This window comes from Argiope bruennichi, chromosome X2, assembly GCF_947563725.1.
Source record: "Argiope bruennichi chromosome X2, qqArgBrue1.1, whole genome shotgun sequence".
Classification (NCBI taxonomy): Eukaryota; Metazoa; Arthropoda; class Arachnida; order Araneae; family Araneidae; genus Argiope; species Argiope bruennichi.
In genome coordinates this window covers 67087781-67105543 of record NC_079163.1, presented here as the reverse complement: position 1 = coordinate 67105543, position 17763 = coordinate 67087781, and the positions used below count along the sequence as shown (strand labels likewise).

Here is a 17763-nt window from a genome sequence, read left to right as displayed (position 1 = left end):
AAGAAATTATTGGTGTTAAATAGTAAAGTGTATGAGAAATAAATGGAAAATATCATGTTCCACACACACACGACTAAAAATTAACCTTTTCGCTCCTTACGCCGTAGTCTGCATAGCAACACGTAGATTATTACTTCTATCCTTCTTATTTGCAGAGGCAAACAGAGACAATATTTACTGCCAACCCAAAAGCATTGTAATCCAAACGAGAAAACCAACCTAAGCTCATATTTCTAGGATAACTAATATAAAAATAGCCCATCATTTCTCATAAGATCGTGAATACCGCTTATTGCAGGAATTCCACCAATCATCTAAAGCTAAAGCAGACATTAAGATTACCTATTAATCATGTCACTTGTGGTCATTTATAGTGTGTCATTTATAATCATGTCACTTGTGGTCATATCATTTCATAGTGTGATTAATAATATTTCCAAGATTGCATTGTTTAAGAATCAGAAAATTAGCCACCACGGAAATTTAGTTTTGCATCTCGCTCAGCGCTTGTACTCCCAAAGAGTACAAGTACTTTGTATTTTCTTAAACTCTTAGTACATGTTCTTCGTATTTTTCTTAAAATTAAAAAAATTACTAGAGAAAATTATGTAACTGGCTCTTTATAGAAATGGAATGAAATAGTACAAAATGAAGTAATTAAATTCTGTAACGGATCTAATAACTCAGGTAAATATTACGTGAATTGCATAGTCATTTAATATTTTTTGAAGTAACTTCTGCTTGCCCAAATACACTTCTATATTCGACTGCATGAATTTCGGAAACAAATTTTAAAATTCTCATTAGCAATATTTTTCAATTCTTACGCTTCGGTTTTCTTAACCCTTATGTTCATTTTGTATAGTATACCATACATACAACTTTATAAAAATATACTACCCCTATAAAATAATTTTTAACTTTTTTTCTTACACATTTTTATATATACATACCTATATACATTTTGTTTTGTTTTGTTTTTCTTCAAAAAAGCAATCTTGCCACGATAAGGGTTTTAATATCTTCGACATCTTCAAATCTTGTTGCCTTCAGAAACTTTTTTCGGAAACAAAATAAAGTCTGTGAGGTCTAATTCCGGAGAGTTTAGAGGATCTCTGCTATCGCATGCTTGGCCAAAAACTAGTTCACTGGCTATGAGTGTAAGATCGGACATTGCAGTGCAAAAGAATCCAACTCCCATTTTGTCGAAAACGAGGCCTTAGGGAAAGTTTTGCCGAAATTAAGCAAGAGCTTCTGCGCAAAACTGTCCTCCAACAGTCCTGCTATACTGACGATTTCATGTAAAATTACTCTTTTTCTATCGAAAAAAACGCTTAACATGATCTTGACTCCAGGCTTAATCGAAATTTTCGGACCTCTTCCGACAACGTATAAACCATTCAAAAGTGAGTAAACGAGATATCGCTTCCTCGATGAACGCGTGCTTCAATATTTGATGAGTTTTGCCCAATTTGAAGCAAAATTTCATGCTAATTTCATGTTTCATGTTAAAACTTGTCATTTCTGCTCTTCCACAACCTAATACAAGACAGCAATTTTATTTATTTGAGCTTTTGAATCAAACCAAACCTCTAAGTTTGCAGTCGGATATGTTACTAATAAGGGAGAGTGAGGATGGGTGGAAATAGAAATACAGTACACTCTCGAGTATCCGGCCTAATGTGGCGGAAGGGTAGGCCGGAGAACAAAAATGCCGGATAGGCAAGATTTGTATAAGGATATTTCTTAACCCACCAATATCAGAAGACAAAGTTTTTATATGCAACACACCACTTTTCAATTTCTGCTCGGATTTTTTTATTTCCCCCACTGTACTTTTAATATTTTAAGTTAATATTTTAAGTTAATATTTAAGTTAATATTTTAAGATGAAATTAAAAGTGCTGTTTCTTTTAACTGCGTGATGCTCTATGGCAAATTAATATTTAAATTAATTATTATTATATTATTAATTATATTAATTAATATTAATGATAGTTGCCTTTTGAGAATGACCAGAACAGACTATTTAAATAAATCTCTGTAGTTATTTCAAAACTTCATTTTCAAACTATCCATTGTTTAACCCCCAAAGCCCCTTTTCTGTTACCAAGATTAATATATTTCAGTAATTTTTCCAACTTTTCCCTTCCTCAAAAAGTGTTACAATCGCCAAAAATAAAACTAAGTGTCTATGCTTTTTAACTCCTGTCTCCCGAGAAATTATTCGAATTATAGAAGATTGAGACATTTTTTTATTATTTTTTATATTTTTATTTTTAAGAAACCCAGTTGGGGGGGGGGGGAGATGCTATCTCTACCGATTGTTTAGGATGAGAAAACGAAAAGTTATTATGAAGCTTCGGAGATAAAAAAAAAATACGTAATTACTCGTCTTAGATAACAAACGGAACTAATCCTCGGTTTCCTAGTAAAGGTTTTTCCCAAATTGAGCTATCAATCATTTCTTCCTTGCGTTTCCTTTCCCTTTCGGACGTTCAAAGAGACGAAATGTTTTGAAGCATTTAAAGAGAAAGGAATGAGCTGAAAATGCCTTTGAGACACTTTTTCGCAAAAATGTAACTATGATCGATTTATTTAAAGAAATTCTCCGTACATATGAGGTGAACTTTTTAATAATATGAATATCGAATAATATTTAATAATATGAATATCGTTTTTTGAACATCGATGTAATAATTTATTTTGAATATTCAGAAATATAGAAAACTAGACTTTATCAAGCATCTGTTGTTTTTCAAAACATAAAGGACTTGCCTTCTTTTCACTTAAATATATAAGCAGAAGAAATAAAAAACGAAGTCTACAAATCAGCACAGTTTCCAATAAATCTTTATGATCCTCAACAATGTTTGAAATGTTAAGGAATTTAATCATACCTTCAGATTTAAACATTGTCAAATTTCAAAGATATAAGAAATTTATCTCTACCAATAAAATATATCTCTGAAATATAATGTCTTTGAAACATATTTCTAATATTTTATAACAAATATAACTTACGATACTTATAAAAAAAATTGATGACATTAAGGCAGCTCTTACTGAGGTTCTGATGAAAAATAATTTTAATAAGAAAAACTTAATGCGAATCGTACAATGATTAGGGCTTTGAAAAGAAGCTTCAAAGCAAGCAACCAATTCTAGAATTAGATTCAAATAAAGGCAGCTAATTTTTACAAGTCATGAGGCCATCTTAATCCACATAAACTGGTTCGGGAGACTAAGATCTGCTTCATAAATATCCGAAATATACAATAAAAGGGACAATAAACAAAAGAGGCTTTAAAAAAATCATTTACCATCAAACCTTAAAGAGTATTCTGTGTGTGGATTTATATATACGTGGTATTCGAAGCCCCAGTTTTTTGTTATTTCGTTATTTGAGTTTTAAATATTTTCTGCGCTATTTCATTGATATTTAAAGAATCTTAATTCGGTATTTTTTTTTCCATTTCATTTTATTAGGTAGTTCATTTGTGTCCGTTTTGTAATAGTATGCAATACTTTTTGTGGATGTGTATTCTACCCTTCCCATTTGTAAAAATTGTACCTTTTAACTTTAGATATACTGTATTGTATGTCATTGCTCAATCGTCTGCTTCATTAATATTTGCGATTTTATATTCCATCAACTGAAAATGTCAAGTGAAATATTATTTCGATTCATAATACTTCGCTATTCCTATGACTTTCTGTCTAATTATTTCTGAACTGGCATTGATATCAAATTATTAGCGAAAATTTTATTCTCTAAAGAAAGGCATATGGCGTGGTGTAACAGTAGTAGAATTTAATTTTAAGACTAAAAACAGAGAAAATAAATCTTCTTACACTTATATCTCCATACAACGTAAAACGCAAACACATTTACTATATCAAAACAGCTACCAGGAGCATTCATATTGCTTAGCAGTTCTCTCTGGCAATCAGATTGTGATGCAAGTTTGTATTTCAGACCATTGCTTGAAAATACAGTGGGCCCTAAAATTAAGTGTGCACTTCGAAAATTTGAATAATTTTACGAATGAAAAGCTAAACTTTACTTCGAAATAATCGAATTTTCCAGCGTTGATACTATTGCCCTGTCTTTCCCGTTATGTGAACAAAAAATAAGTTTCTTCCTTCCTTTTAATCATAAAAATAAAGGATATGAAACTTTGCCGAAATTTTAAGTGTATGTAAATTTTAAGTGCTTCCTCTAATTATTAACGATTTCATACTTTTCTGTTTTTAAACGTATTAATTCTTAGGGTTTCAAAGCATTCTTAAATAATAAAAAATGAATATTTCTCTTCAGAAAAAAGACAGCCATTCGGCTTTGTTTATTTACAAGCGTTATTTTGTAATTGAAAAAACTTTGTAATGAGATAATTTAAAGAATGTGCACATAATCACTGAAAAAAAATAAAATTCCTTCTTAATTTCACAAATAACATGCAAATAATCTCTATATCCTAATAATGAGAATGATACAAAAGACGTTAAACATTTGAGGAGAAATAGTTAATAGATTGCGTAATTTCAATTTCCCATTTTTTTTTTTTTTTTTTTGGCATCAGATATTATATAATTATTAACTTTTGACGATTAAAACAAATTGTTTTTTTTTAATTAATGTCACTATCAAGTAATTCATTTATGATTTTATATCGTTTTTGTCCTTCTATTATACTTAAGAAAGCAAATAACGTACATCTTGTAGTTTATATCTTTCTTTTTTTTTACAGGATTTGGGCTTTTAGAATCTGGAGCCGTGACCAAAAAGAACGAAGTTAATATCCTAATGAAAAATGCTGCAGACGTCGTTCTTGGAGGTCTTTCGTATTGGATGTTTGGCTACGGTTTTCAATATGGTAGAGGACCAGGCACAACATTCTTTTGCGGAATCGGCTCCTTCTTCTTGGATTCAGAACCTCAAACTATGGGGGTTGTATTCGCCACTTTCATTTTCCAACTTTCATTCGCTACAACTGCTACAACAATTGTTTCCGGCGCTATGGCGGAGAGAACAGATTTCCATGCTTATTGTATCTTCTCGTTCTTGAATACACTGACGTACTGTATTCCAGCAGGCTGGTTGTGGGCCGAGCATGGATTTCTGAAACGACTAGGAGCTCTCGATTTCGCTGGTTCGTGTGCGGTACATCTGACAGGGGGTGTTTCCGCCTTGGTAGCTGCAATGATGCTAAAGCCCAGATTAAGGAGATACGATAGCGGTCCAGAACCATTACCAATGGGAAATCCAGGGAATGCCTTGGTAGGAACTTTTACTTTATGGTAAGTTCCTGAAGAGTAAATATCAGAACTTCATAAATATAGTAAATACTTTCCATATGAAATTTATTTTACAGATCAGTCCATCGCTAAATACATCACGTTGATATCATTATCAGTTAGCATTATCGAAACATACTTAGACATGGAAAAAATACATAACAATAGTTTTACTGATTTAAGTTGATAAGATGAATATTCAAAATTGGTCTCTACATTTGCGCACGGATAAGAGATAGAGGCGGATAGAAGATGAATCACAAATTTTTCGCGTTTAATTAAAAAGCCATTATTCTGAGAGAAAAAGTATAAATTAAAATATTTAGGTATTTAAAAAGCGTTTAAAATACATTGTTGCACTTTAATTAGGTCAAGTATAAATTTTTAAAATCAAAACTTAGAAAAATATTTTTCAATATTTTTGAATTTGAGCGAAATTATTGAAAATCAACTTAAATGTTTTTTTATATAGAAGAAAATATCTGGTGAAAATTTCGGATCGATATCTACATTAATTTTTGAAAAATTCAATTTTTTTTTGGAAAAAATAACAAGATTGTGGAAAAATCCTTTATGTACTTTTCTATAAGTGAAAAATCCGTAAACCGAAAAAATATCCAGTTCAAAAAGCGTTATTCTACGATTTCAAATGGTATAATAATGATCGCTTTTCAAAAAATAGTCTAGAAAATTACATTTTAACAAGTGTTATTTTGTGGCTACTAATTATAGAAAAATATTAAATTGTAATGTTCGCGAATGTAATGATAGTCAGAAAATAAATTCAGGCTTAATAATTGAGACAAAATGTTAATCACCATTTTTTTTGACAATGGATCATTATGATACCATTAGAAATTATAAAATAATACTTTCAAAATAGGATTTGTTCAGTTGGAAAATTCTGATTGGTAAAAAAGTACTTACTGGCATTTTTGTAGAATCGTATTTTTTTCAACAAAGACTAATTATTAAAAAAAAATGTTGATATTGATTTGAAATTTTTACCAATTAATTTCTTCTGTTTAATATATACCCAAGTAAATTTTGAAAATTTCGCTCGAATAAAAAAGAAAATAACGGCAGTGGTGCTTTTTCGAATACTCTCCAATAAAGATCTTTCCTACTCATATACTGGGGACCTTCGGTAAGGCCGCGAACACTTTGAATGGCATTGGTAAGTAATAGTTATAAAACATAGATATCTGGCCTGAATCTATCATTTATACAGAGACTATTGAGAAAATAGGTATTTTGTACGCCTTTTTGCCAGTCGATTGACATAAATATATGACACGAAACTACAGTTGTAGTTTGTTATTGTTGTAGTGAAGAATATTTTTTTTTTAATTTTAACTCTTTAATTTTACTCCTGATTTAATTAATAATCATAATCATTAATTTATTAATAATTTACTCCTGATTTAATTAATAATCATAATCATTAATTTATTAATAATTTACTCCTGATTTAATTAATAATCATAATCAGTAATTTATTAATAATTTACTCCTGATTTAATTAATAATCATAATCATTAATTTAATTAATAATTTAATTATAATCATAAAACAATCAACAGCTCCTTTTATGTGCCTTTTTATAATACCTGTAAAATTTTAAAATGATGCTTTCTGCCACTTTCGACCAGATAAAAGAGGACCACCATTATGCCTAATCTTGTTTCAGATAATTTCGGTGCAACAGGAATGAGAAAGGTGGCCGCTATTATGCAAATACGTCTTCAAAATCATGGATTACATGCAAGAAGATTACTAATGTGTATCCCTTTTAATTGACGATAGAGAAATACCCGTTTAAGTTGCGCAAGAGAGTACGTTGCCTGGAACAGAGAGCAATGGGCTTTTGCATTCGAAATTTAATTTTTTCTGTAGAACTTACCCCCAGAAGAAACCGAATTTATTCTGTAGAGTGATTCATTTATATGCCAGTATGGAGACAACAAGACATCAGATACATCAATATAACACTGTTACTACATGATACATTTATAGAATAGTGATTTGGGCTGGAATCTCTCTGGAAGGTCACACTGAATCATATGCTCCGGGGAGGAATTCCTACACTATGAGATATAAAGATGAGAAGATACTCAATTCCTGTGTCAAAGTATATGCTGTTACTATTTTTGAAAAATCTACTCAAATGAATGATAATACTTGACCTCGTTGAGTTAGATTTGTCGAAGCATATATTGCGAATCAAGAATTGGAGAGAATGAACTGGTTAGTTCGATCTCGAGAAAATATATCCACTAAAGTAATACCACCTTGGAAGACAGGTGGCTGCTTAAAATACCCCTTCAAGAACATTAAAAGAGCATGAACAAGCGTTGCTCCAAGAATGGTCTTTGTTTCCCATTTGGGTATCTAAGAACTTGACTAAAAGTATGGAAAAGCGATATATTATAATTAGGAGAGGACTCCGTTAAATTCCTCCTTAAAATCCATTTATTTATTTTTTAAAAAAAACTTCATTTACTAATTGTTTTCAGCAATGGTTTTCTGTATAGTAATTTGATTTAAAATTATACTTAATACCCAAAATTAGATTAAGTTTCAATAAATAATAGTAGGATGCACATTTTTCATGTTTTTTATTCTTTTGTTTGAAAATTAGACACAAAAGATAGTTTGCACTTTTTTAATTTTTGGAGACTAATGTAAAATATATATAATAACCAGCAAAATTTTTAAATTATTGTTCAAAAATAAATTTGTGAAACACTTACTTGCAAATGCGTACAACAGATATCTACAGGTCCTATGATGATTTTTGCATATATTTGCAGAGAAGATATGAATTTAAAGAAAAGAAATATCACCACTCTTCAGGGTTATGTTTCGTAGAGCGTACGGAATACATTGAATCGTCTACTTTCTTGAAAAGAGAGATAACATTAAGAAGAATAACTAATTAAATTAGTATATTATCATCTCATGTGGAGATAATGAAATCCTTCTTTTACCCTTCTTCATTAAACGCCCCAGAGATGCCTTTTTCTTTCCTCATTTTCTTTAGAAATAACCAGCTATATTCTTTTTCATCATTGAGCACTCAATATATGTAAATTTTTTAATATTTAAAAAACTGAAATCACACTAATAAAATCTTCTTTTGCAAAATGGAGCTCTGTATCTGTAACAACCTTAATTTTATTTTTCTTACGAAGTATAGAAACGGCATATATAATGGCATATCTTTGTGCATATTTTGTTTGAAGTATGGTAAATTATAATATAAATGAAGGAAATGTTTATTATCATAATTATTGACGATGTGTTTAATGAATTTGTATACATTCATTTTATAATAATTGTCTCAAGATGTAATTCTATTCATTTAATGGGCTAGTGAATTGATAGAATTGGCAAAACATAAAGAAACACAAAAGAAACTGATTTCTGCAGCTTACGTATTAAGTGAATATGATTAATCTAATCAGAGGCTTAATAAACCTGATGTAATATTATTAATTAAAGCTAAATAATGTTAAAAATACTACAAAATATAAGAGAAAAATAGAAATCACTAACATAATTTACTATCCTAACATATATTATAAAACCGCAGTTGAATTGAGTTGTCATCCTTAAACACATTGTCCGTGTTAGATTGCTGTTAACAAGACATCCACTTAAGAAAACAGGAATTGAGAAGCTTTCTTTTCAAAAAGCGGACTGGCGCCAAAAAGGATCTCGTGATATATATATATATATATAATATATTGGTTTATTTTTATTTTTATTTATTTATTTGGAAGGGAAAGGCACTCTAATGTGTTCGTTATTCTCTGAATCATCTAAGATGCAATTATAAAGCAAGAATTACAAAACATAAAAATGAAAATTTGCCAGAAAAGGTATTCCAAGTTTGATTAGCAACTAAAAATATTTTCATTTTTGAAATTTATTTTAACCTTTCATACACCAATATTTAAGCCTAAAATAGTGTTTTGTTCCATTTAGGTGGGGATGGTTAGTATTTAATTGTGGAAGCTCTTTTGGAATATCAGGTGACAAATGGCACTACGCTGGGAGGTAGGATATTTTATGTAATTTTAATTAATCATTATTTTATTATCATATTGTGCAAAGTCTCCATAAATATATACATTCGACTCCTGAAAAATAATTTTTTCTGAATATCTGCTTATTTAAATGTGTAATTTTGTCAATGTATCACATTTATATGCTTTCAGAATGAAAGTTATTACATGTAATTATTTTGAAATTTAATTCAGTGTCAATACTGTCCTGGTTCCGAATGTTTGTCTTTCGAAACGTCCTTTTTCTTGAAATGATACGCTCTTCTTTTAATTATTCATTATTCCTAGGTCAGCTGTAAATACAATCAATGCTTCATTAGGTGGTGGCCTGGCTGGACTCATTTACTCGTAAGTTGAAAAATGATTTCATTAAATAATTTTACATACATTTTTTAAAAAGAAAACTAAGCTTTTTTATTAAAATATAAAATAAATTATTTATTTAATATTATTTACATTTCTAAATATTGTTACAAATATTGAATCCTTTTATTTTACAAAGATAAAAGAGGAAACGATAATTACATCAATATGATGAGCATCAAAAATGAAAAATTTTGAGATAGTTTTATTTAATTGACTCGCCATTATTATAAATTACCAAATATGATCGGTTATACCATTATCTGATTACAGCACGAATCGTTTTAAAAGATATATTCCAATCACGCAGCTTTAAGAGAGTCCAAACTTCTGTGCAAATTACCATTTATTTAGCCACTAAAATCCCCCAAATACAATAGTCTAAAGGAAGTGAAGAAGGTGACCGAACTTTTTCTTCTTAAAATATGGACAACTTATGTGGAGACAAACCTCCATTGACTTGGTTTGCTGCGATGGTGAAAAAATCTTACAGAAATATCAATTTCGAGAGAAATACAATATGTCAGCAAGTGGCACTAAATGTGTAGCGAATGCGCCCTGTTTGTGAAATTCTCCACAGATTTTTACCCCTTAATCGATGTTTCCACAACTTGTTACAACATCGTCGGATAAGGTAGTATCGATGAATGCGGTTGATGAAGCAATAAATGCAATAATTTTAGCAGCAGAGAAACCATTTTTAAAACATAAATGAAAGTACCAAAACTTACGAAACCATGGTGGCAGGAGGACTGCAGAATGGCCAACGACGAAAAATGACAAAAAGTAGTAGAATAACTGTCGACGATCCGATCTATGATGAATTCAATCGCTTTTAAATTAGCGAGAGCTAATTTTAGAAGAGTCAGACGTGCGAGTCAAACGGCAGCTATACAAGCATTTCTCAGCTCAATAAACAATTAAATACCCTCCCAAAAAGTTTTGAGATAAGACCAGAAGATTTTCTACTAAATCAATGAAAACATATCAATATCTTATTTAAATACTAATGAATAGATCATTATAAATGCTAAAAATATTGCAGATACATTAGGAAACCCCCCCTTTTTTTTTTTTTTTCAGTCTCCAGCGGAAATTTGTATTCACATAATTTTATTCCGCATAAATTTACGATAAATGGTCACGATCACAAATGAAGAATGAAATTAATTATTCCGATTCTTCGTTTAATAAATGAAATTCGAAATCAGATTATAAATGAAACAATCGTTTAAAGCATTTTCGGTGTATTAATATCTTTGAAAAAATGTTTAAAATTATATTAAATTTTTTTTTATTAATGTGAGAAAATAGCCGTTAAAGGATCTGTTTTCTTGACGATTCTACTGTAGCGTAACGAGCTAAATTAAAACAATAACTGACCCGCTGTTTATTCGTCTTCCGGAGCAGTCGTTCTAATTTGGATCTCGTAATGCTTATTCTTTTTTTCCCCCGAGTATCTTATAAATAGAAAATATTTAAACGTACTATTGAATTTGATAGCAAATTAAATTCTGATTAATAATATGTGAGGGATTATCTCAATGTTAACGTACAACGTATAGACGTACATTGAGTATAACGTACAACATATAACAATCAAAACGTACTATTGAATTTGATAGCAAATTGAATTCTGATTAATAATATGTGATGGATTATCTCAATGTTTATGGCTCTTTCATAAGTCTCATAAACCTAAAGAAATAATGTAACTATAATACCTACAAACTGTTATACTTTCAAAAACATTTTGTTTAAATACTTCTCTATCTAGCTGTTATCTTGGTGATGGGTTCGAACTTTTTAAAAAGATTGAAGAGTTTTTTCAAAATTCTTTCCATTTAAATTCGAATCATTTCAAATAAAAATACATTCTTTTTATAAAATGTTAATAAATTGTTCCTACTTATCATGGTTTTGAGCTAGAATTCATTTGAAAGGGATTTATTTAAAAAATGGGAAAGTGGCCTAATTACCTTCAAGAAAAGTGAAAACAAATGTTTAACCCGCGAGCACTCGCACCCGGTATGACATGCCCGATCCATTTTCATTCAGCGTTTTTGTTACTTCCTGTTTTTCGGATTAGGCCAGAGTTTCATGTAGCTGCATCCAAGGCCACATTCTTTCATTAGGGGAAAAACCAGTTCTGTTCTAAAAATAGATTTTGAGAAAGAGGGGTTGGGGGCATGTCATACCCATGCGAGTCCTCGTGTTCGTCAAACGTTTCCATTTCTGTCTCTTAGTTTAGTGCAGTATGACGCGCTATATGAATTACGAGGAAGAAAGTGAATAGTTACGACATCTTATAGAAACTTTCTAGTGACGATGAACCGTTATCTGACGATAGTGTTGCCTCTGAGGATGAAAAATACTGCAGCGATCACGATTCTTCCACTGAAATTGAGACAGAAATAGAAGATGAATGTTCACTGTCAACAACAGATTGTTATATAGGTAAAGATAAAGTAACAAAATGGGAAAAGACAAAATATCGGCAAAATGTTAGGAAGCCTTCAAGGAATATAATTAGCAAGTTTCCAGGTAATACACCTTATTCAAGAAATGTCGCTTCTGAAAACACTGGGACTCGCTCTTTCAGAACAACACAGAAACCGTAAGCCTCAAGGAATAATAACAAATCTAAGCATTTCTAAGGAATTGGGATTTACTAATAGTGAACCGCCTGCAAAAAAGTTCAAAGGAAACTATAAACGATGTGCATTTTGTCCATGTAATAAAGACAGAAAATCAAGTTTTATGTGCCAAAAATGTGAAAGGAGTCTCTGTGTAGAGCATCAGTATGTAATTTGTAAAAATTGTCTTTAAACATGTAAGTAATTATTATTAAATTCACTTAAATTCTTAAATGCATTGTTTTGTAATATTTAACTACCTAAGGTTTGCTTATAAACAGTATTAATTAATATTTAAATAGCAGAAATGAATTAGGGTATGAGATACCCGGCGCGAGTTCTCGTGTTCGAAAATGGGTGCGAGTGCTCGCGGGTTAAAGAGGACGAATGTCTCTAACAGCCATGAATATTTCAGTGATAAGTATGCGTTTACTTTTTTCCCGCCCAAGTTTCTCAATGTATAAATTCACCTCGCTTCAAGTTCCTTCTTCGTTTTCTTTGCCAAAAAACCGTTGGTCTAGTTTGTTAATCCTTTTAGACTGTTTAACCCCTTTAACTGTTTTCACTGCTATCTAGTTAGATGACATCCTATTTAGAAAAATATTCTCACATTTATTCAACTAAGAATCCCTGGAACTCTTTCTTCTACTGAGAAATCATCATCTTACAAATATTTTTATCGAATTCAAATGCGTCAAACAAATATAATAAAATGTTCCAAAATTTTTGTTAACAGAAAAATTGAAGCTTTTAACATTACAAGGGTGACAAACATGATAAAAGATATAGATAATTTCACTGAATTTTCTTTCGAACGGTATAATTTTATTTGTTATTATTTTAGTTTCTTTGCTAATGATACCAAAAAAAATTTTTTTATTATTATTTTAATGTGACAGAGACTTTTATATATTTATTGAATGACATTATAGGTATACCAGAAATAAGCTGTTTGTTGTAAGCGATTTGATTAATTCTATATTAGGAGCCCTCGTTGCAGTAACAGGTTAGTACAAATTACATATTTTTCAGCTTATTATTCTTTTATTCAAATTTTAGTTTTTTTTTAATGAAAATTTACATCGTTTCTGAGTAATATTTGATAAGGAGAATCAATGCAACTATAGAGAGATAAAAAAATACTAAAATGCATACATTAAAGATGATACATTTATTAAAAGAAATCCTAATCCTAATTAATAAAACTTTGAACATCATCGTTTTCTATATACGAAACTTATTCGAATATATGATGGAAGGGGTTATTCCAAATTTTAAATCTCATCATGAATGGAATAAGGATCATTTTCAACCTTAAAATAACCATGTGTATTGAGGGTGATTATTAAGCTGATCAGGGGTTTTCATTTCTTGAACACAAAAATGACATGGAAATACAAATTTCCATATCCTTAGGAACTATATGGGAGTTTTAAGCATTCCCATATGATAATTTTAATTATGAAACCAGCTTTTTCATACACTTTTTTGTTGCTTCTAATTTCGGTCAGAAACAACGAAGACACATTTCTCAGCATGAACTTGCTTCGAGTTTCCTTGATTTAGAATGTAATCGTTGTCTGTTATATCCAGAAACATTTGAAAAAACCAAATGGAATGTTTCAACTTTTTATAAAAATATTCATAAAAAATTCTTTCTGTTCGGGAGAAACTCACCTTCATCTTGTTCCAAACAAATGATTATCAAAACATAAAAATGTAATTTGAAATTAATTGTAAAAGCACAGAAGAAATTTTGAAAATTTGAATTTTTCGTTTTTTTTTTTTTTTTTTTTTTTTTTTTCCTCCTGAACGAAAGGCCATTTCATTTCAGCTGGTTCAGGATTTCTTCGATCTTGGGAATCTCTAGTTGTTGGAGCTTTAGGAGCTATCCTGGTGAATATGGTGGCTCCCTGCTTGGATAGACACCGAATCGACGATCCCGTTGGAGCCGTGGCTGTGCATGCCATGGGTGGTCTCTGGGGAATGATAGCTGTTGGCCTGTTCATCGACAACGACAGTCTTTTGAACCTTACCCACGGCAGAAGTGGTTTGTTTAAAGGAGGCGGTTTCTATCTCCTGGGGGTTCAGATTCTCGCTTGTTTCGCTGTTAGTGTTTGGAGTATGACGACAACATTCCTGATACTAAAGGTGACATTTTGATATTTCAAGAATTATACATCTTTTCGTGAATATTTGAAATACTAACTTAGAAATTAAGAGCAATAATTAAGCTGTGTTTTATTTCTGATTCTTCATATTTGATTCTAAAATATTTAATCCGCATACGAGCCTCTCAACGTTAAGATAAAAATAACTCCAATCCTGATTATATAAATGAACTGATAACTTTTCTTGATTTGATTAATTTTTGTTAATTGATTAATTTTTTTTTTGAAATATACAAAGTATTAACCCTTAACACTTGGATGACTCTTCTCGGACACCATTCAATACAGTTAATTTTGACCCTTCACTTATTTATTTAACATAAGGGGTAAGAAAATATTGATTGATTTTAACAGTTGTAGATTAAACTTAAAATAATTATATTTATTTTTCAGAGCAATAAACAAGTCATTATGTTAGGTGAATAATTATGCATTGAATTACGTTTCCAAGCGGAAAGGTTTCATAATCATATCAGGTAAACATTTTGCGTTTTTCAGTCGAATTTTCGAAAAAGTCATCTTGAATATGAAAAGCAGAATTTCTCTCTAAAAATTCCCCTTGGGTAATTTTTGAAAGAGTTGATCATCAACTTCAGTTTTTTTATTATTATTATTATTATTATTCATAATATCATTACGAAATCAGATATAGTCGTTAATTTATTCTTTAAGATAGGGAGCAATCACATACTGAATCAACTAAACAGATTAATGACACTGTGGTATGGTTCAATTAATTTTAAAATCAGTTTGAATCTGTTTTTTTTTTTTTTTTTTTTTTTTTTTAAGAAAGCATCTTTTTGTTATTAGAACGTTAACTGAATTTTCGGTCTTTTGTACGAAGAAACATTGTACCTATCATTCAATAGATTTTATAGACATTGTTTTCTGTGCTGCCTTTCAACAGGGCTAGATAAGACAAGTGCCATGGTTCCGGAGATTCTTCAAAAAATTCTGACATATTGTCTTTTCAAAATTTCATATGTTCAGTAGTTGCCATTACCTGATTGCTCTGCTGATTTAATATTTTCACTGCAATTCCTTGTTCACTAATACTCTAGTCATTGATAAGGCGCATTATAAACCGAATGGCTCGTTGAATATGCACCTCTGGACATTTGAAGAGAGCAAGATCCTTGTTCAAATCTCTGAGTTCCATTTTGCGTTCTGGAGATTACTCTTTTGTATGGATGTATTATATCATTTATATTCGATTTCTATTTCTTTCAGGAATTTACACCGAGAGGTCCAGTGTTACATATCTATGCATTTCTATTACAGAATATCGTTGATCCATCCTTACAAGTACATCATAATCCTAGAAGAATAATTTTCATGTGGTGACGAACTTCTCCAAATATTTCTTTAATATCTTTTGTGATGTATAGTCTGTACGATAAGACCTGAATGCCTATAACATTTAGCTCTTCTCTGATTCTTAAAAGCGCTGGTCAGACATGGCAGATCAAGAATTTTGTCAGAATTCAAGAACAGCATTTTGTATCAAACCCTGGATATTTTTAAGAACTTATTTCGTTTTAATAATGGACATGGCAGTTTAAGGTTTTAAAGTAAAGGTCCAATGATGTCCAATATCGATAAATCACTTCTACAGTGTGTATTTTTAATGCTTGCGTACAGCAATATATTATTCCTTCGATGCAATGTGAGCAACATTTTTTTCTGTGTGAATGTCTTTTCTCTCTCATTTTATTCATTTACGATGAATACCGCTGTTGTAGATTGATCTGAATAAATGAATTTTAAATGCGCATATCCTTTGCCTAGATTTAATCTTGAAAACATTTGGATCTTTGCTTTATAGCATGAAACTCATTGATCATATACAGATCCGATTTAACAATTGATATTTTTTCTTTTAGTCAAAAATACACTTATATACACAATACCCCATAAAATACTTATTGGGCATATCAAAGATATTACATGGACTAAAAAAATATTTAGTTGAATTTTTTTTTAACTATTTGATTTGTACCAAAAGTATTTTCTTACATATAATACAAAAAAAAACTCTAATTTTTTTTATTCGCTCTTCAAAAAATATTATTAAAACTCGCATTTGTGATTATCGATCTTATTACTAAACTTATTAAAGAATTTATTACTTAAGCCACAAAAAACAATCTCATAAGCAAATAATAAAGCGCACAAAATATGGTATTGCTTAAGCGTCCCGAAGTGAAAGTGCTTATGAATGCAATTCTAAATATTTTTATACTGTTTTAACTAGTTAAACTATTTATTCATTTTTTTTCACAGAGTATCAATTACTTCGTACCCATTCGTTTGGCCCCACCAGAAGAAATTCTAGGAGCCGACTTCGTAGAGCACGATGTTAGACATGAAGGATATGATTATGAAGTCATGATGACAGAATTAGAACGTTTAGGATTAAAACTGCGCCATCCACGAGTTCACAGTCCACCGAGAAGTCAATGGGATGATCATTTAATTTTACAGTATATTGAAAAAGTGTTGGTGAAATGCGATTCCTCAACAGATCCTTCAGCACCAAGCATCGTAGCACAAGAACATTTTTTTATTCGTGGAGGCCGTCGTGCGGATGGCTGTTTATTATCCTAATGCTTAGTTTTCCAAAATGAAAAAATAATGCTGTTGTGAAATCAGTTGGTATGATTCCATGTAAAAAAGCTTTTAGTCATAAATAGTAATGACCCTTTTTCATGAAAGAAATCATCATGAAATAGTTCATCTTTTATATCTATATGAGCAAGATTTTTATGAAAATAATTCCTGAACTGGAAATATTGCATCAATTTGCTAGATTTGAATAATAATGACCTTTATTTTTATATTCACTTGTGTTTTAAACCCTGATGTCGTTGAAAAATCTAAATTTTATTTGTTTAAATTACCTTTGTAAAATTCATATTTTTTTAAATGATTATCTACGCATAAATTATTTATTAAATGGCAGAAAGGCTTATCTGTTATATTTAAAGAATGTGATATTTATATAGGTAATGAAAATATTTACTTTCGTATGTGTCTTCATTACCCAAGTACTAAAATAAAATATCTTCTAAACTATGTGAGTCATTATTTCGAGTTGGATTCATGCTTTTTTTTTCAATGCTACAAAAGCAAGCTTAGTCTAAATTATTTTTGCATTTTAAAATTGAAAAGAGTGTCTTCATAATGAAATCACTTTATTTCCAGTACAATTTTTTCCTCATTTTA

The 17763-nt window shown here is 30.3% G+C and overlaps 1 protein-coding gene across 2 annotated transcripts in view; it reads left to right on the top strand.

The window, feature by feature from the left end:
* LOC129959981 (putative ammonium transporter 3) overlaps nucleotides 1-17402 on the top strand; it is a 28977-nt gene extending 11575 nt beyond the window's left edge. The window contains exons 3-8 of one of the 2 annotated variants that reach the window (XM_056072937.1): nucleotides 4752-5301; nucleotides 9289-9360; nucleotides 9657-9716; nucleotides 13300-13373; nucleotides 14202-14518; nucleotides 16822-17402. In XM_056072937.1, the coding sequence (XP_055928912.1) occupies nucleotides 4752-5301; nucleotides 9289-9360; nucleotides 9657-9716; nucleotides 13300-13373; nucleotides 14202-14518; nucleotides 16822-17145 (1397 nt within the window). In that variant the 3' untranslated portion in view covers nucleotides 17146-17402. Of the gene's footprint in view, nucleotides 1-4751; nucleotides 5302-9288; nucleotides 9361-9656; nucleotides 9717-13299; nucleotides 13374-14186; nucleotides 14519-16821 lie in introns of both variants that reach the window. The other variant, XM_056072936.1, reaches the window with a different exon arrangement.
* The last annotated feature ends 361 nt before the right edge of the window (nucleotides 17403-17763 follow it).